At 46.9% G+C, this 19,540-nt stretch overlaps 2 protein-coding genes across 2 annotated transcripts in view; both read right to left on the bottom strand.

The window, feature by feature from the left end:
* DCPS (decapping enzyme, scavenger) overlaps nucleotides 1–6,123 on the bottom strand; it is a 63,335-nt gene extending 57,212 nt beyond the window's left edge. The window contains exons 1-2 of the mRNA XM_033171666.1: nucleotides 5,906–6,123; nucleotides 457–625 (exon numbers count right to left, since the gene is read on the bottom strand). Coding sequence (XP_033027557.1) covers nucleotides 457–625; nucleotides 5,906–6,079 — 343 coding nt within the window. The 5' untranslated portion in view covers nucleotides 6,080–6,123. The remainder of the gene's footprint in view (nucleotides 1–456; nucleotides 626–5,905) is intronic.
* A 4,268-nt stretch (nucleotides 6,124–10,391) lies between these two features.
* TIRAP (TIR domain containing adaptor protein) lies at nucleotides 10,392–19,490 on the bottom strand. The gene is made up of 5 exons (XM_033171706.1): nucleotides 19,442–19,490; nucleotides 15,163–15,274; nucleotides 14,035–14,634; nucleotides 12,534–12,642; nucleotides 10,392–10,675 (listed from the first exon to the last, which is right to left on the bottom strand). Exons 2-4 carry the CDS (start codon nucleotides 15,167–15,169, stop codon nucleotides 12,575–12,577), a joined length of 675 nt encoding a protein of 224 aa, XP_033027597.1. The 5' UTR covers nucleotides 15,170–15,274; nucleotides 19,442–19,490; the 3' UTR covers nucleotides 10,392–10,675; nucleotides 12,534–12,574.
* Between the last annotated feature and the right edge of the window lie 50 nt (nucleotides 19,491–19,540).

Raw genomic sequence — 19,540 nt, 5'->3', positions numbered from 1 at the left:
TGGACACCTGCCAGGGTCCCAGGACTCCAGGACTGCCTTGGAACCACTGCATTATGTGAACAAGTCTGTCAGCTGCCCTTTTATATTTCCCCATAATGCTCTTGATCGGTGCTTATTTTGGACACTGAAGCATTGTGCAAAATTTTAAGTGCTGACTTGAGTACACCCAGGTTTTTTTGGGGGGGTGGGTGGGATTGAGGACAGCTTGCCAAATGTACCCTCAAACCTGGGGCCAGCCCTAGAGAAGAATTCCAGCTTTCAGGGTAAGAAAATCATCGGCTAAATTCATCATAACAGAAGCAGGACCTAACCTATCCCAGATAACCCATTGATAGCAGGGACGGCATCTGAAACGCAAACTGTATTTTTGGTTAGGACCTGGAGGAACCTCAGTGCAATCAGCCTGCATAAATTGACAGATGTCTGGGAGGCAAGCCTCCCTAGCCAGCCGCTTACCATTCAGCTCAGGAGGCAGGTAAAGGTGGTAAGTGCTGTAGATGTCATTGGACATCTGGAGCTGGAGCTTGGTGTGTTTCTTCAGGAGTTCAGCTATGTTCTCCTCCTGGAAGGGTGTCTTCTCCAGAATCACCACAGCATCTGTCCCGTCACCAGAAGCGCTGTTCACCTAGAGAAATAAGAACAATAAGAGTTGCCTTATTGGCTTGAACCGAGGTCCATCTAGCACAGTAAGGAAACCTGCGGCCATCCAGGTGTTGTTGGAATCCCAACTCCCATCAGCCCAGGTAGTACAGTCAATGAAGGGAAGGGCCGTAGCTCAGTGATAGTGCATTTGTTTTTCACACAGAAGGTCCTGGGTTCAAACCCAAGCATCTCTAGGTAGAGCTGGAAAAGATGCTTGTTTGAAATTCTGGAGAGCTACTATTGAACAGTGCAGACAATACAGTGCATGATACTGATCTGAGCATAAGGCAACTCCTATCCTATGTGGTCAAAGAAGTGAGGCCAAGGAGTAATAAGGGCAAGTCAGTATCCTTACCAAAGTGGTTTCACTTTCCATTCTTACTCCACTTTTTGACTTACACCTGATTTGGACACCACTCTGTTTCCAACCATTGCTGGCCAGATGAACTTGGAAGCTCAAGGCACCAATGTCATTCCCTGTTTTAACTCGGCAAGTGGTAATTAATGGGATGGTGCCTTTGACCACTGGAGGTCCTATTCAGCTATTAGTCATTCAATTTTCTGTGTCACCCTTCTCCAAGGCGCTCAGAGAGTTTCATGGCTAAGTGTGGGTGTGAACTGAAGCCTCCTTGGTCCTAGTCCAACTACTCTATCAACTACACCACCCTGGCTCTAAAGCATCATGACAAATAACCAAACACTGATGAACCCATTCTCCGTGAAACAGTCTCATCATTTTTTAAAAGCCATCTAAACTGATGACTACCACTACATCTAGTTCAGGGTGTTCCATATCCAGAATCATTAGAAAGAGCCAAGAGGAAATTGGGACCTTTCCTTAGAACGAGTTCTGCTGTCACAAGATGATGTCAACATGAAGAGTAGGGGAAGGCTCTGGAAACTGAAAAATGGTATTTGTGCACATCCAGCTGGGCAGAACAGCAGTACAAAGGGGCATGCTTAGTCCCACCAACTTTCTATGAGTAAACTGCATCCATACTGCAAGACCCAACTTTATCATGTGGGACTGGTGGCTATAAACGCAGCCTGAATGTGGGTTGTTGCCAGGCAGCAAATGGGGATGGAAAAGAAACAGTACCATTGCTTCACATTAGGAGACTGTGTGTGTGTGTGTGTGTGTGAGAGAGAGAGAGAGAGAGAGAGCAGGATATACCTGTACAGTGGTACCTTGGTTGCTGAACGGCTTAGTTGTCAAAAAAATCGGCTCCCGAATGCCGCAAACCTGGGTTCCGGCTTGCAAACGTTTTTTGGAAGCTGAACGTCCGAAGCTCCTGCAACCAATCAGAAGCCGTGCCTTGGTTGTTGAATGGTTCCGGGAGTCAAACAATCTCCCAGAACGGATTAAGTTTGAGAACCAAGGTACCACTGTAGTGAGTGAATGGAACTAATTGATGGATGACATTTCACACACATTGGTCAACTTTGCACCATCAAATTCTGGCTTAATAAGCATGAGCTTCGCGGAACTGGAACCAGGAAGTTGCATTTCACCACAGCAACCCATTAGTATGATTCACGGCTTCCAAACACACCAGGATCCAGAAGCCAAGGGAGGGAGCAATGGAGGAAGCAAGCAAGCTGGAGCATAACTTACTAAGTCAGGATCTGATTGTGTGAAGCAGGCAATCACGTGGGTCATCCCAATCTTTACAAGAGCCCTCTACAAGTGCAACAAAGATGCCTGGGATTCACAGGACTGTAGGAAGCTGCCTTCTACAGAGTCAGACCATTGGTCCATCTAGTTTAGAACTGTCTACACCAGGGGCAGCAGATGTGTTGCTTTCTCATTGTTGTTGACTCCAATTCCCATTGTCAGGGCCCAATAACATCTGAAGAGCAGCAAGATCCTCATCCTTTCCCAGCAGCTTCTAGAAGGCAGGGGCTGATTAGGATGGTTGTACGTGTGTCATAAGGTTCCAAATTCCTATACTATAGTATACAGAGATGCAACCTGGTAGGGACACAGATAGACTGCAACACTTTGTTGCAGGTCCCACTTAGATCTATTAAATCTGACCTTGGCTGTTCCAACACAAACACATTATCTGCTGCTGCTGGTGCCTTCTAACTCCGGTTTATTGATCCTCCTCACCTTGAAAAGTTTCCCCTCCTCCTCCCCACCCTGAATTTGACCTAGAGAGTCTAATCCATTTTCCAAGTCCTTTCGAAAAGCCATTCATCTAGAATTTACATGCTACTTGGAAATTATAGAGATGCTGTGCAATTTCCTGACACTTCATCATGTGCCTTGGCTATCTGGGAAGAGGATTTACAGAGGACAATAAAAGAACTAACCCAACTGTATACCCCCGCCCGCACGGAAAAACCTGCCTCCCGAACACTGTACAGCTGTAAACGGTGAATTAAAAGAGTACTTGCAAATTTCCCGTTTTTATGGCCTCCTAAGTGACAACTCCATCCATCTTATTTACAGCATTTCAGTTAACTGCTAGTTTGCAATTCAATTCCACTTTAAACACTAAACATGAAAAACTGATCTCCAGGCTAAAAGCAATAGATATGCTAATAAGAAAAAATAATCTAAGCTTTGAGATGGGTATCTAGTGCTTTTGTTAGGTGGAACAATGCAACCTGTGCCCCCTTCCACACACAGTCCCCCCTCCTGCACCACACAGTATAATAAGATTGCCCTCTAAGCCTCTCATTTATTCCTGGCTGCCAAACCTAGAAGGCTTCTGAACCTGATCCAGTTCCTGAATTTCAATAACGGCCACAACAGGGGAAAGATGCTTGAAAGGCGGCGCACACAGAGATTTACTCAATGGATGGGGCTTCCTCTCACAGGGACTGATTAGGGACCACATTAATGGGATCAGAAGAGAATCCTCTGCCCAGATCAGGATCAGACTGGCCAGTGCCTTTGTGGGTGGCCTTCCTCTGCATGAAGCCTGACTTATTTGCATGAGCAACCCTGAAATACTTGCTCTGAAATAGTAGCACATCTATTCTGACTTCCGCAGCAACTCTGCTAAGGGTCAGAACAGAACAGGTGGATTTGGGGAAGCTGGAGGCTGGTGAGTGAATGCATAGCCCTAGGGAACCTTTTCATCCTCTCCAATATTACGACAATCACAGTTCGTCTTCCACCTCTTTCTGGTGCCCATAGAACAGGAGTAGGAAACCTTCTTGTCTCTATGGCAGGCTGCCCACCTGTCAAAATGAGCCTGAAGTTGGGACTTCAATGCACCATCTGCACTCAATCCAGCAGGCTGTGCTTCTACAGCTCACCAGCTGGTGGGCAGTACAGCCAAAGCCTGTTTTCCCTTGTACTTTAAGGCTTCCGACTGGCAGCCAAATCTCCACTTGCCCCACACCTTATGTCACCTATGCCAGGTATGAGGAAGGTTTAGGGAAAAGAGCCTTGTAGGCCAGGCTATTCTTGCCTCCTTGTAATAGGATCTTTCCTCTTTCTTTGGATGTTGCAGCCAGAGTATGTACAGTATTCCACATCTACTTCATTGAAATACTGTACGTAAATGGTTTATAATATGTTTATAATAAATATGGTAAAAAATGAGAAAGAAAATATTTTTGCATACAAATTCTGGGGCCTATATAAAGTGTGCTCCCCAGCCTTTGCAATTGGGTTGGAAATCAGTTAAAATTTAGAGAGTAAAGAAGATAACATTGCATTTCTGCCCTGACCACAGCAAAAGAGGATTCCCTTCTGTCATTACCCACTCATTATTGCAGAGATAAGCACCCACCATAAAAAGAGTTATTATTATAATAACCACAGCTATAATTCTACCAATTCCAATTATAACTTATTACCCATGATGGCAATAACCATAATCGGTATTGCTGTGTGACCACATAAAAACCAGTGGTGTTCAATAATACTAGTGCCACTTATCTTAGTGCTACTAAAAAAAAGTATATGGGGTCTCAAAGCTCCATAGCCCTTCTAAGTAAAGTTTTATTGAAAAGTAGTTATATTTATGAAGGAAGAAGGGTGTGTGTGTGTGGAATACTTCTGAAACACCTTTGAGCTCTTATGTGCTAGCATCAGATTTGTAAGTAGCAGCTCCTAACAACTGAATCAGCATTTCACATTTGTAAACACAAACATAACATTTCTTGGTGCCTGGACAACCAGGGTACTGGGATTTTTCACAGGAGGTAAAGATGATAATTGCCCTACAATTGCTATCATTTTAGATAATTAGGACTTTGTTGTAGTTCTATTTTGAAATACTTCCTGCATTTATTACTTATTATTTTCATATAAGAAATATCACAAGGTGGCATACAAACAAAAAACAGTATTGCCACGGTAAAAAGAATTTAAAATGTCAAATGTTTAGCCTATGTGTGTCTCTGGCAATTTATCCTCTTTACAAATGTGCCTATGGGCCCAAAAAGGTTGACAGAACATGTCATTATCTATGTCCGACAGTTTACATTTTATACAGTATCCTGAACGCATTTAGTTATATTTCAAGGTACCACTCTCCATACAAATATACCCCAGGGCAGTTTACTATGAAAAAATATAATACTATACAATCACGCCAGGCAAAAGCATTCCTCTTCTCCTGGGCCTTTGGCTAATTAAACAATCTATGGCCTTTTAAAACTGTGTGTATGGGGGTATTGTTTTTGTTTGTTATCACAGTATGTATTTTTGCGTTTTTAGATTGTAAACTGTCCTGTGATCTTCAGATGACAGGCGGTATAGAAATAAATAATTGAATGAATATAATAATAATAAAATAATAATACCCCAAAGAACATCAAACACATACACACATTTCAAGTTCACTGTAGCACACTGGCTGCACTGTAAAAATAATTGTCATGTGTGAATGTGTGTAATATCTCATAATCCGCACCAGCACTATTATAATTTTTATGCAGGAAGATCTCTGTGAGATCAGGAAGGTTGTATGCATACAAGAAAAACAACCTTATGTTAACTCACAAAAAAGTCACCTACTTTTTATGCAAGGGTATAAATTTGGCACCCGGGGGCTCCTTTGGAAGTAAGGGCAGGATATGATAAATACAATAAAAAGAAGCACAGCATCCTCTTAGAAAAGAAAATTGTCAATTTTCTCAACCTCCCCCCTCCCCCTTTGGCACAGTCCACTTTCCCACGACTTCCCCTGGAGATAAAGATTGGGGTGTTCCTAAAGAGGCGGGGTAAAATGCCGTTACTTCTAGCCCCGCCCCTTGAATTTGATTGGCCCTCAGCGGCTCCAGAAGCAAACGTTACTACCTGTCCGTGAAGGAAGATGGCCTTGTCGCGCGCAGACTCCCTAAGCACTTTGCGCACGGAGATCTCAGCCAAGGGGAAGGTGCCAGTACCGGGGCCTTCCCCTTGGGACTCGGCGTTCCCGTTCTCTCCATCTTTCGCCTCACGCTTTCGCTTAGCGCTAGGGGACTCCGCCATTTTTCTAGAACCGGTTGGCGCGCATGCGCTGTGGTATCGAACTCTTCCCGTGCTCGCTCAACTATGGAGCGTCAGGGCGGGCAGCTCCCTCTGCTGGCAGGGAGGTCTCAACTACCGGGGGGGTGGAGAAAGGGGCTTTACCAAGTCATTGTGCGCATGCGTTAGAGTGCGGTCACATTCCTAACGTAGATGCAGGAAAAGTGTAGAACTGAAATCCAATAGTATGCACGTGGAACTTCAGGGCCCCTTTAGGCACTTTTCAAAACTTTGAGCTGGGCAGGAAATAACAGCGGTGCATAAACAAAAATAGCGGAGAAATCTCAGGATCTAATTGTGTGTTCAGATTAATTGCATGCAGAAGCCTTGAGCTTCATCGGTTTGCGAGCAGGCACCTTGTGGTTTGAAATTATTAAAGCAAAACTAATCCATCCAAACTAAAGAGGAGTTAGGTTGCTTTTTCCTGCTATCTTTTTGTTTTGGATAGAGGCAGTGCTGCTATCCAATCACCATTAGGCTAGTTCCGTGTTTTTCTAAGCTGTTTTCAAAAAGCAGCTCTCACTTCTACACAGGAAAGACCAAATTTTGCATCCAGATTAAAACGAGAAGCCACAAACTCCATACAGTGATACCGCTTGGAAGCCAAACAGAATCCATTCCGGAAGTCTGTTTCACTTCCAAAATGTTCGGAAACCAAGGCGCAGTTCCGACTGGCTGTAGGAAGCTGTGCCGGGCGTTCGGGTTCCAAAGAACATTTGCAAACCAGAACACTGACGTCCGGGTTTGCAGCATTTGGGAGCCAAAACGTTCGACTTGCAAGGCATTTGTCAACCAGGGTACAGCTGTACATACATTCAGATCTGCAGTTAGAAATGCATAGGAAGAGCCCTGGTGGATCTAGTCTAGCATCCTGATCTCATCAGATGAGCCCATCAGATGCCTATGGGAAACCAGAAGGCAGTACTGTACCTGTGCAGGAGCACCACTTGTGATTCCCAGCAACTGGCATTCAGACGCTTTCTGCCTCTGACAGTAGAGGGAGAACATAGTCATCCTAGCTAGTTACCCCTATTTTCCAATAATTTGTTGAATCCCCTTTTAAAAGCCACCACTACGTCTTGTGGGAGCAAATTCTAGTTTTAAATACTGTAATGCAGGGGTGTCAAACTCAAATTCATCGGGGGCCGCATCAGCAGTTTGGTCACCCTCAAAGGGCCGGTTTTATCTGTAGGACTATGTGTCCACTCCGTGCACTACTTCGATCATTTTAACTCGGGGTGAAAGGAGAGCACGGTGGCACTGGTGTAAATCATGGCCCTTCTGATAGGACTAGCATACACAAACCCATTAATTAGTAAACAAGCACCATGCCTACTGAATAGTCACCATGTGAGAAGACCCAGGCACAAAGCAATCTGTTACATGCAGGAGGGAAGCTGAAGGGCATTTTCATAAGTGATGGTATACAAGCCTTTTAAACCACTTCTGAAACCGAATGTGAGACACAAGCTTTAAATCGGATGTGCTTGTGGCTTTCCAAGGTGACACAGGTTTCACACTGCAAAAAATGGTCTCAGTTGAGTGTGAACCAGCAGAATTGGGGGTGCAAGGGAACCCACGTGTGTGTGTGTGTGTGTGTGTGTGTGTGTTATTGGTTTGCTTTATTATGTATGTTGTGCTTTTTCATGTCGTGAACTATCCTGAGATCCAAGGGCAGCAAACAAATTTAACAAATAACAATAACCATAACAACCCCAAACTTTTTCCTCAGGGCAAACCCCGTCGACGCCCAGTAAACTCGCTCCCCATGCAACATGCATAGCTGTCAACTTTTCCCTTTTTTAAAGGGAAATTCCCTTATTCCGAATAGGGTTCCTCGCAAGAAAAGGGAAAAGTTGACAGCTATGAACATGTGCACCGTGCAGTGGTGTTGGGCGAGGGCAGGGCCGCCAGCAGTCTACCTCCAAGGTTGTTGTGTTGAAGTTGAAGCAGCAGCAGCAAAAGCGTGCCATGGTGGGTGGACGAAAGAAAGAAGAGAGAGAAAAAAAGAAGGAAGGAAGGAGAGGAGAGGAAAGGAAAGGAAGGAAGGCAGCTTCTTGGATCCATCCGGTCTTCAGCTCCATCTCCCCGGCCCTCACTCACCTTGTCGCCCCACTTGAGCACGTCCTTGTGCCTCTCGCCCACCGCCCGGTAGATGTGCAGGAACTGGAGGATGCCGTGTTTGCGCACATGCTCTGCGTGGCGCTGTGTCTTCTCCCAGCTCAGCGGGGAGCCCTGCGACAGGAGCCCCAAGGCCCCCCGAGGGAGCGGCACAAGGGCGCGCGGGGAAAGGGAGGAGAGCCGGCCGGCAACGCCAAGGATAAAAGCTACCTCCAGGCGGTGGCAGTGGTGGCAGGAAAGAGGAGCAGGAAGGAGAAGGATCCTCCGCCGGTGGCGAAACAGGAGGAGGAGATCGGCGCCAGCTGCTACTTCTCTCTTCCTCCCCGCCGCGGCGCCTCTTTCTCCGCGAGGCTCCCGGAGGGGAAGCGCCTGTGCCGGCTGCGGACGGAACAAGAGAGGCCAGCTGCGCGGCTGTGTGTGTGTGTGTGTGTGTGTGTGTAGATGCAGGGAGGGGGTGGTGCTGGTGACCGTCCCGGCAGCAGTGGGGCACATGATCAGGGGGAAGGGGAAGGAGGTTGCTCTGTGTGCGCGCGCCTGTGCGTGTGTGTTTGCGTGTGTGCAGTGAGCGCGCGCACCCTCCCTCCCCGGTGCAGGCGGGCGGGCGCCGGGAGGGAGGGAGGGAGGCGCGCGCGGGCCACATGACGAGGTCTGGCGGGCCGGATTAGGCCCCCGGGCCTTGTGTTTGACACCCGTGCTGTAATGTGTTGTGCATGAAGAACTAACTCCTTTTGCCTGTGCTGAATCTTCTAACATCCAGCTTCACTGGATGACCCCAGGTTCCGCTTTCAAGGTGACGAGTCTCCACTTTCTTTAGCACCTCTGCTGTATTTTGTGGTACAACGTTCTTCCTTACCACCCTCACTAGAGCTTGATATTCATATCCCTTGGGCATTGGATTAAGAACAATAATTGTCCTTAAATTTCCAAATCATTTCCATCCCCCTAGGAGTCTTGCTTTCTTATCAAGACAAACTACATTGCAATCCTGTGCATATCTACTCAGAAGGCAGCTTGCAGATAAATTTGTATAGGATCACATCCTTAGTTTCATGCAACACACAGTACAACCCTATGCATGTATTGTTGTGTCCAACAGGACTTAACTCCCTTGTATTTCAACGATACATACAGCATTTATATGTTGTCTGAATTTTCTTCACAACCTGGAACACCACCTGAAATAAATAAATGGTAAGCCCACCGGGGACCTTAGGGTGAAGAGAGAGTAATAAATAATAAGAAGTACATTGTGGGTTGCAGCCTATGTGCCAGCTTTTTAGAGTTGCACACAGCCAGAACTTCCAGTGCATCATGTAGAACTGTCCTCTCCAGGGATCCCATTGGCCATGAATTAGTATAGGTAAATAGAGGAGGAGGGATTTTATCCCTCTTTCTCCACAGTGAACATCCTGTTTGCCAATGGTAGGCAGACAGAGTGGCACCCAATTCAATAAAAGTACAAATGAAGAGTAAACTGAAATCAGTTCCAAGTCACACAAGTCACGATACACTCAAAGCACAACCTGTGGACATATTAGCTGATCTGTTCAATCATAATTATTTACATTTAACATGCAACAAGTTTGCAGTCCATGTACACCATTGCTGATCTGTACAAATGAAGAAAGATGTATTCTTTTGCACAAACAATTATACACATGCACAGAAGAGCTTGTACCTGCATTCAGTATGATGTGTGCCTACAGACTTAAAAGGGTTGGTGTGTCGGGTTGTGTCTGTCATATATAGTTGCTCCAAGGGTGGGTGGAGGTTTGAAATAACTGCAGGGTCTGAACAGTTTGGTGCCTAAAATCATGTCACATTCCAACAAGTTATAAGAGGGAAATCTGGGCTGTTTTTTAGCCAGCCGGAAGCTCTGTGGGAGAATCACCAGAACTACACTCTGAAGTTTTGGTTTGTTTAAAGACTTTGATTTGCCTTGTCAAAAGATGAGGTTTCTACCGTTGCTTTCGCTATTACTCAGTGCTCTGTGTTACACAACGGCCTTCAACTCAGAGAAGCAAAAAGGAACCAAAACTGCTATAGTTTCATAATGGTTGCTAAACAAAATCATGTTAATGCGCCGTGCTGTCCAGAACATCAGAGGACGACACTGAACGGTCTACTCCAAATACATTTACTTAGAGAAAAGTGAATGAATTAAGTTTTGACTTAAACACACAAAAATCACATTCTATAACATTACAAAAATGGGCATCGACAGCAAAAAGTCTGCCCTTATCTCTGCTTCTTGGCGAAGTGGCCTGAAAAACAAACTGAACATCCAAATAATACATTGAGACACCCATTCCATAGGCTGTAACAGGGATGGAGAAATTCTGGTGCTAGACTACAGACTTTGTCATCCTTGGCCATTGTCATGTGGGCTGATGAGAGGTCCAACACCATCTGGAAGGTCACAGGGTCCCCACTTCCTGGCTAAAATTTGTAGCAGATAAGAAAATTGTTAAGTATTAGATGGAGTATTAACTTTCTTCCCACTCTATCCACTCACTGGCTGATTCATCCAGGTCATGTGGCAGGGAAGAAATGCAGTACGCAGCTTACTATTTTCATCCAAATTTGCATGTGGTGGATTGAAGGAGAGGTCAGAGTAGATTAAACATGTCAGGGGTGGGGAATGACCGGCCTGGGTGTCCCCAATGTGGCCCTCGCCTCTGTCTGGCCCTAGAATTTGCTCCAGGCCACACCCCTCACAGCCCATGTGTTTTTCCTTGGCTCAACTGTGTCCTTGAGCTCTGATAATGCCTCTTTTATTGCCTGGATGGAGGATAGAGAGGGGTGTGTGAGAGAGTCTGTAGAAACTAGCTTAAAGGTGACATTTTCGTTTATTGCTCCTCCCACTTTTTGCTCTGGCCCCGCCCACCATTAACACATGGCCTTAGGAAGGCTGCCTAGAAGGGAATGTGGCCTTTGGGCTGCAAAAGTTTCCCCACCTATACAATCTTGAACAGCAGCACAACAAGGTCATTTGGTCTTGGTCTATATCAGGGTAGTCCAGCTTTTCATACCAACTGGGCTGCAAGGGTAATTCGACACGGAACCGGCAGGTCACACACTGCCTTGTTACACGGATGCAAGGAGGGTGAATGGAGCAGGGCCAAAATTTGACACCTCTCCCAGCCCTCAAACTGCATTTCCAACGCGCTGGGCTTTGGAAAGGAGGTGCAAGGCTCTGACAGGGTCTGAGACCCCTCCTACCTACTTCTCAAAGCTGGGAGGGTGTCCTAACTAGCCTTTGGGAAGGAGGCAGGAAGATGCTAGGACCCTATCAGCAGGACTGGTGCTAGGGTTTCTTGCGCCCTAGGCAGACCACCTGGCTCCCCCCGCCAAAGCCTGCTTTAGCAGGAGGTGGGGGTGGTGGAGAGGCAAGCAGCAGTTTCTCCACTGTAGCGGAGAAGCTGCTGCTCGCCTGCCCCACCCCCCGCCAAAGCCTGGCCAGCGCCCCCTCCATTTTGGCGCCCTAGGCAATTGCCTAGTTCACCTTAATGGACGCGCCGGCCCTGCCTATCAGAACCCTCACGCCTTCCTTTGGGAAGGAAGCAAGAGGGGAGGGGAATCAAATGTTGCCGAAGGCTGCCCAAAAGGGCTTCAAGGGCCATATGTGGCCCTCAGTCCACGTGTTGGACTGCCATGGTGTATATGATAAAAGGCAAGTGGGGGAAAATGAATGTGCCTTCAACCCAAGCGTGATAGATAAGGTCCAAATTTCAGATACAGTTTAGCAGTCAGGCCTATGATGAAACCTTGTGTCAGATAAGACTTCTTTCAAATTTCTGGCTAGTCACAAGGTTTCTGGAGGGATTCTGGGGCAAAAATGGTAATCCTTCATTGAGGAAGACCCAAACTTAAAAAAAAGAAGAAACTCAAGTGTTTGCTTTCGGGGACGAGAGAAGCTAAATTGGGCAGAATGAGAACATAATGGCACATAATTACTGTTGTGGGAAAGGGTGAGAAATTGGGGGCTGAGAGGGAATGGAATGGAGTATCACAAAGGAGGGCAGGGTTGGCGGGCTGGCATTGTGAACTGGAGCAGCTCACATTGCAATATTTTCCAGCACGGCCCAAGTGTTAATATTAGTGTCCCTATGATTGTGGTGGGCAGAACTAACACAATCATTCCAGTTAGGACTATCAGAGCATAAAGCACACCGGAATGGTAACCAGTTTGTGCTCTTTCCAGACTGTGAACTGAAAGCTAGGATGGGGGTGTGCCCTTCAAACAGTGTGAGAGGCCAGGCCCACTAGAGAGAGAGCACCACGAAGACTTCTTTACCAATCCCAGTTGTGCAACAAGATGCTCGTTTGGCCCAGCCTTTATTTCTTCTGTTGAAGGATGTCCTGTTCGCCTCTACTGCTTGTGTTCTGACAGAGCTCTCGAAGATCTGAGAGAGACACAAAAGCTGTTAGGAGCTTTGAACCAGACAGTTATGAAACCTCAGACAACCTTCACCCATTCATAAAAACTCCATGGCTAGCACCCAGTAAACAGGCATTGTTGCTTTCTACCATTTTGCTACAAGCAGTTGCATCTACTAGCTTGCAGGGCTGTACATAGGAAGTTGCCTTAAACCAAGGTGGAGCATTGCTTTCTTTAGCTCGGTACTGTCTACCAGGGAGAGGGAACCTGTGGCCTTATCAATGCTGTTGGACTAAAACTCCCACCACCCCTGACCATTAGCCATACCTTTTTGAGTTCATGCCTCCCTTGACCAACTACATTCTTTCTGCGGCAACCCTGTGGGGCTCAGGAGCCCAGATATGTCACCCCTTGCCTGCAGAGCTGGCAGCCTCTCACCCTTTCTTGAACACCCTTCCTTGTGGAGTATGCCCTCCTTTCCCGTCTCCTTGGGAGTCCTCCAGGCAGCTGCTGCTGCCGCCCCTGGTCTCTGAGTTGCCCTCCTCCCTGGTCCCAAAGAGAGGTGCCTCCTCTCACTGGGACTTGTCTGTCCATTCCCAACAGCAAGGGCTGGTGGACTGGCTGGCTGGGCTCCCTCACCCACTTGCTTGCTTACTCTGAGGCCGCTTCAGCTGCTGGCAACCAGACCCACCCACCCCTGACCAGCCCCAGAAGCAACATTTGCCTGGGGAGCTTGTAGCCCGAGCTGCTGCAACAAACAGCTGTGCAACCCTTTGGGAGGCAGAGACACAAAAAGGCATCAAGCGAGGAAAAAGAAAGTGTGGTTGTGAATTTGTGGAGTACAACCGATGCGCTGTCAGGCTTCAGAGAATCAGCTTCCTCCCCTCATGGCAGTAGATAAGCAGAACAAAGGAAAAGGAGTCTTCTTACCAGTTAGAAACTTTAATGATCACAGAGAGAGAACAAAGAACCCATCTCCTAGGAATGGCGGTGCTCCCAACTAAGAATTCCACCCCCTTATGTCCCTATCATCCCTGTCACTCCTACGTCTTGTAACCTGAACTTGTACCCTCTGTGCTTTCTGTTCTGCCACTTTCTCAGCTCTTCTTGACCTTGGGGAGAGCGAATGAATGCTTTCCAGAGACAGTGAATCTGTTAACTCACTCTCTCTCCCAGTCTTTCTTCTCCTAGCTGTTCCACATCCAGTATTTCCCAGCTTCTGCCTTCTAAACTACATCCTTCTGCAAATCTCTGTTCCAAATCTATACTGTCCTCCTGCTCCTGGGAAGATTCAGGATCCTGATCAGGAGCAGGAGGAGGCTCCCACCATTCTTCCTCAGTGCAGCCCTCCTCAGCACGGTCACTGACATGCACCCACGGAAATGGTTAAGCTGCTAAGAAGCCCTCTCTTACTTACAGCGCAGCACCGTCTCTCTGATTTGCCTGAAGCTGGTCTCTTGGAGTGTTACGCTGATGTAATAGAGGCACCGGAGCTCCCGGGGATAGTCTTTGCGGTCCATGTCCTTTAGCACCGGTATGGTGCGCCCGTTCGCCATGGGCGCCTCTGTCAAAGCATGGTGCATTTGGTAACGGCACCAAGGATCCTTGAGGAAGTTGGGCGTGATGAGCAGCACCCAGCAGTGGCTGTTCTGGACGGCGTCACACAGCTCCGTGACGATGGCACCCCCCGGAGCAGAGTCCCGGGGCTGAAGGAAGCAACGGAAGCATTCCGGCTGGCTCTCCAGGTAGGAGACCAGCTCTTCCACAAACCCAAGGTCGCCCTCGTTGTGGCAGATGCACACGTCATACAACTTGTTCCAGCGGGCGCTGCCTGAAATGCTCACGCTTACCTGGGAGGCAGAGGGCACCTGTTTGGGGCTGGCTGTCGAGTTGCTTGTAGGGGTGTAGGAATTACTCAACGGAGGAGGTGAAGGTGAATGTTTAGAAATATTGTTCAAGTGGCATTTTGAGGAGCTGGAAGTGTTCCTGGACTTCTGCAGAAGGGCCTTGAACCAGCCTGTAAATTCAGAATCAGGCTAAAGTGAGCAGCAGGCAGCAGAGAGAGATCTAACTAAGACAGATCCCTGTTTACGAAGTTTTAAGTGTTTGGTGGATTATTGTATTTTAATATTTTGTTGGAAGCCACCCAATGATCGTTTTGCACTTTCTTTTTGGTATTTTAAATTTTATTGTATATATCATTGTACACTATATTACATTGTATGAATTGGTGATCTTAGTGTGTACACACAGAGATATAAAATAAACGCAGATACAGTGGTACCTCGGTTTAAGAACAGTCCGGTTTAAGAACAATTTGGTTAACAAACTCTGCAAAACCGGAAATAGTGTCTTGGTTTGAGAACTTTACCTCGGTCTAAGAACGGAATCCAAATGGTTGAAGGGCACCGGCGGCGGGAGGCCTCATTAGGGAAAGTGTGCATCAGTTTAAGAACGGTTTTGGTTTAAGAACTGACTTCCGAAACGGATTAAGTTCATAAACCGAGGTACCACTGTACACACAAAATGAGTTTGACATACTGACCTGCCATCCCAATAGCAAGACTGTCTTCTAGGGACGGACTGATCAGTTCTGGCTTGCAGCCGTTTTGTGTGTGTTCATTCACAAGGCTGTTCCATTCTGTTTCCACATCGATTTGCAATTAAAAAGAAAAATGCACAAAAATTATCATTATTTCTGTCCACGCTTTAACCAAAAGTTGTGAATGTTTGTATGCTATTTTCACTATTATATGCCCTTTGATGGGCACTTGATCTTGGTATACGGGCTCCAGAACTGCATTGCAAAATTCAAGGAAGTGTGAATTTTGAAGGTTGCCTGGGTTTTGATCTGTGCCCTGTTTCAGAAAGTGAGAATTAGGTGGGTTTGCCTTTAAATGTGACCTGAATCAAATTTCTGCCCATCACTATTCGAAGCAGAACTTTATTGTTTGTCTAAACCACCCACCCCACCAAACCAGCTACTTCAGCCAATTCCTACACCAGGGATGGACAACCTATGGCACTAGGACTGCCTTGGCCCAGTTTCAAAAGACCCCTGGAAGCAATCAGTTCAGATCTGAACTCTGGCAAGACAGTGAGCTAATCCAGCCAGTTCACTGGGCAGGGAAGAAAAGGGTGGGCGGGGAGAAAAAGATCTGGCCCCACCCACAGTTGTCTTTGGTCTGCCCACTGCCACCACATGGCTCCCTCGGGTTATACCCCACCCAAAGGAATGCAGTCCTCAACAGGCTTGCCCCCTGACCTACACAAAAGCAAGCAGCCTGCAATAGGGGTGGGCAATATGCAACCTATGGGTTATCTTTTGCTGTCAGGTCTTTTTGAGTACATACATATGGAGCGTGTGTCAATTCCCAATTTTCTGTTTTAGACTTCCAATTGCAGATAAGAGTATACTGCAATAAAGTCTAAAGGTTCGGGGGGGGAAGGCAAATTATAAGCCCCACACCTCTCTGAACTAGCACAGCAGCTTGATATTTAAAAAATAAATATCATAGACCAAAATCTTAACAACTCACAAACAAATACACTCAATAAATCCTACATGCCCATACTTCTGTTTACTCAGCATCCAGCATGCTCCCATTGCTGATTTGGGAAGAGGTGTGCCGTAGGATGGCAGGCGTGGGCTGGTAAAGACATGGCTGAGCCAAAGAGGGTTTGCAAGCACCACCAATCAGCTGATCGGCACCACCTCCAAAGCACAGGACTTTGGAAAGGGTGACAATCAGCTGACTGCCAGTGCTTGCAAAGCACTGCTCAGCTAGCGGTACAAACTTCAACATGACGACCAGCTGATTGTCAAGGCTTGCACAACTCTGGGCACCTTACTTTGATTGACAGAACTTTGTGGGCAAAAACAGGTTCACCCAACATTATAACCTCGAGTGGATGGTCCCACCCATCTGTCAAGCTTGGTCCAGGCAGCACCCAGTTAAACTCTAAAGTAATTGAGGGGTCTTTCTGGATCAAAGGGCACATTTGAAAATCTGAGCAACTTTTTTTGGACACCACAAAAAATGTCGGGGTTTGGGTGCTGGAGCTCCTCGTGCACGGCCTTGGGCTGGTTATGCACGAGGTACCAGTTGCGGGGAAAGCGGCCAGCGTTCCGCGTGCTTTTGGGCACGGTCGCCGGCCAAGCCTCACAGTCTGAAGGATGATGAGTAAGCCAATTGAAGACTCTGGTGGTGTGTGAGTTCCTAATTGCCTTCTTTAATGAAAAGTTGCCTCGTGAAATAAAATATATACCCTGACTCTGAATAGGCGGACCAAATTAAAGAAATTAAAATTTTTACTTTACTCCCCCCTTTAACCCCAAAGGAAGACAGACACCGGTTGTATCTTTAGTGGCTTCGGCAGAACCCGCGTAGGCTCGTCCCCTAAGCTAAGTTCTCCTAAGCTTAAAGACCCTGCGCGCCCAATCTTCCGCGAGGCTAACTAAATAAACTAAAACCGAAATATCTTCCGCGGGCCTAACCCTAGGCTAACCTAAAAGAACCTATCTAAAACTAAAACCGAATAATCTTCCGCGATCTAACTCTAACTAAAGAAAAACCCATCCAACCCGTCCAGCCCGCTCCCAATACCCTTAAACTAAACTTGACTTCAACTAAAACCCAACTAAAAGAACATAAGAAGAACGTGCAATCTCGTGCTACTCCTCCTGCCTAAGCGGGGTGCCTCTGCCTTTTATTAGGGAACAAACGTGACATCATCATCAATGCCTCAACCAATAAAATCACTGTTGCTGCCCTCCAAAAAGGCGGGAAGCAAGTTTAACGCTCATTAACAACTTTGAACATGACCGGATCTATAAAATAAAGGCGGATTAATCTCATAAGTGAACCACACTATTCATTCATGCTTTCACTTTCGCTTTTGCGCGCAATTATACCAAAAATAGACCTTGAAAAACTTATAAAATAACCAAATAAATGTGAATCCATGGCGGATCCGTGAAACGTATTCCGACAAAAAAACACATTTCACAGGAGAAAAATTGATGATGCTCAGAAACCTGCCCCTCAGCGTGCTCTCAAACTAATAAAACACAGGGAAAAAGCATGTTGGACACCCCAAAGGCCAAAAACCCACCTCCTTTTCTTTTCTTTTCTTTTTAAAAAGAGGGCCAGGGGTCCTTGGGAAGAAACAGTGTGGGAGTGGTATCTGGGGGCAATATGTTGGGGGCCCCCGAGTCTGAATGCAGCAGACTTACTTGGGTATAGGCCTCACAGGCTGCAAACACATCATACATTTAAAACACCTGGCTTCCCCAAAGAATCCTGGGAAATGTAGTTTACCCCCAGAAAGATACAATTTCCAGCACCCTATGCAAACTACAGTTCCCAGAATAGAAGTCATGTATTTAATTTATGTATGTGATTTATATGTAATTCATATAAATTGAATTAATTAATAATGTGTTTTAAATGCATGGTGTGTACGCAGCCTTGGTGGACCTACTTTTAGGCAAACATGCAGAGAATTGCAATGTTGTAAAATTTCAATTTTATGACTGTTATAAATATGCTTCCAAGGAAAAGTTTAAAAACCCTTATGCTCACTAGAAGGACAGATCCTGAAGTTGAGGCTCCAGTACTTTGGCCACCTCATGAGAAGAGAAGACTCCCTGGAAAAGACCCTGATGTTGGGAAAGATGGAGGGCACAAGGAGAAGGGGACGACAAAGGATGAGATGGTTGGACAGTATTCTCGAAGCTACTAACATGAGTTTGGCCAAACTGCGGGAGGCAGTGAATGATAGGCGTGCCTGGCGTGCTCTGGTCCATGGGGTCACGAAGAGTCGGACACGACTGAACGACTGAACAACAACAACAATCTAACATGATGGAAGTGCATCAGTTTGCATTCCAAGGCATACATTTGGGAGGGGGGGTAGAGAGAGAATTAAGAGCAGTGCAGTTTTAAAACTGTGTACCCAAACTGGTGCACTCTGTTATTTTATAATTAAAGTCAACAGTAGTTTTGCTATATGGGGGGAAAGTAAGTGTTGCACCCAGATTTACCCCCATCTGGCTGCCTTATGTCACCACACCCAATCTCAACCCTGAACTACTTCTGTTCCTTCTAAAAAAGAACAGGCTCCCCCGCCCCACAGCGCGGACCCGTTTAAGCAAATGTACACGACTAATATCGGTGCATCGATTTCAGTGGGTCTGCTCTGAGCGGGTCGACTTTGAGCAGAACTTCGTTGGCTGCAAACCACTGGATTTAAACGGCGCGGTCAACGAATGTGTGGCACAAAGGATTTAAAAACTACAAGCCAGGAAGAGAGGCCAAAATTGGTTGGAGTCCCCCTCGCCCGCCTGGGCGCGGAAGGCAGCGCTTGCAAGGCGGCCCGGCTACATCCTGCATTTTGCAACTTTATTTAGGAAGTAGCTGCTCAAACCGCGGCTCTGCGCCCGCCTCGCCCCTCTTGCGTAGCGGAGGCACCGGCGAGAAACTGCGATCAGAAAGCGAGAAGAGGAGGACCGACCTGCAGCCGGAGCCCTGTGCAAGTTTACTCCGGAAAAAGAAGGGCAGTCTAAATACGATGGGGCTTAGGCTACTCCCAAGCAGGTGTGCCAACTTGAATAAAATACGGGGGGGGGGGGGCGCTAAGCAAGCCCTACCCTGCATAAATCGACGTGGTGCACGGATACCATTTGAATGACAATGCCAATAAAATTGGGGGGGGGCCCTCAAATATTTTATTGGGGGTAGAAAACCCCTCTGCCCCTAGGGGTTGGCTCCTATGCTCCCAAGCAAGGGCGCACAGCATCCTAGCTAGCCGGATTAACCAACCTTTCCTTCTGCAAGTGAGTTCGGGGCACAGCGAAGCTGCGTAAATTCCTGCCGCAATGGTCACAATTCGGCCCGGTTCCCTTTCCTTCTGGCGATCGA

This window comes from Lacerta agilis, chromosome 15, assembly GCF_009819535.1.
Source record: "Lacerta agilis isolate rLacAgi1 chromosome 15, rLacAgi1.pri, whole genome shotgun sequence".
Lineage (NCBI taxonomy): Eukaryota > Metazoa > Chordata > Lepidosauria > Squamata > Lacertidae > Lacerta > Lacerta agilis.
Note: the sequence above shows the minus strand (reverse complement) of the source record. Positions and strands in the feature narration are given on the sequence as shown.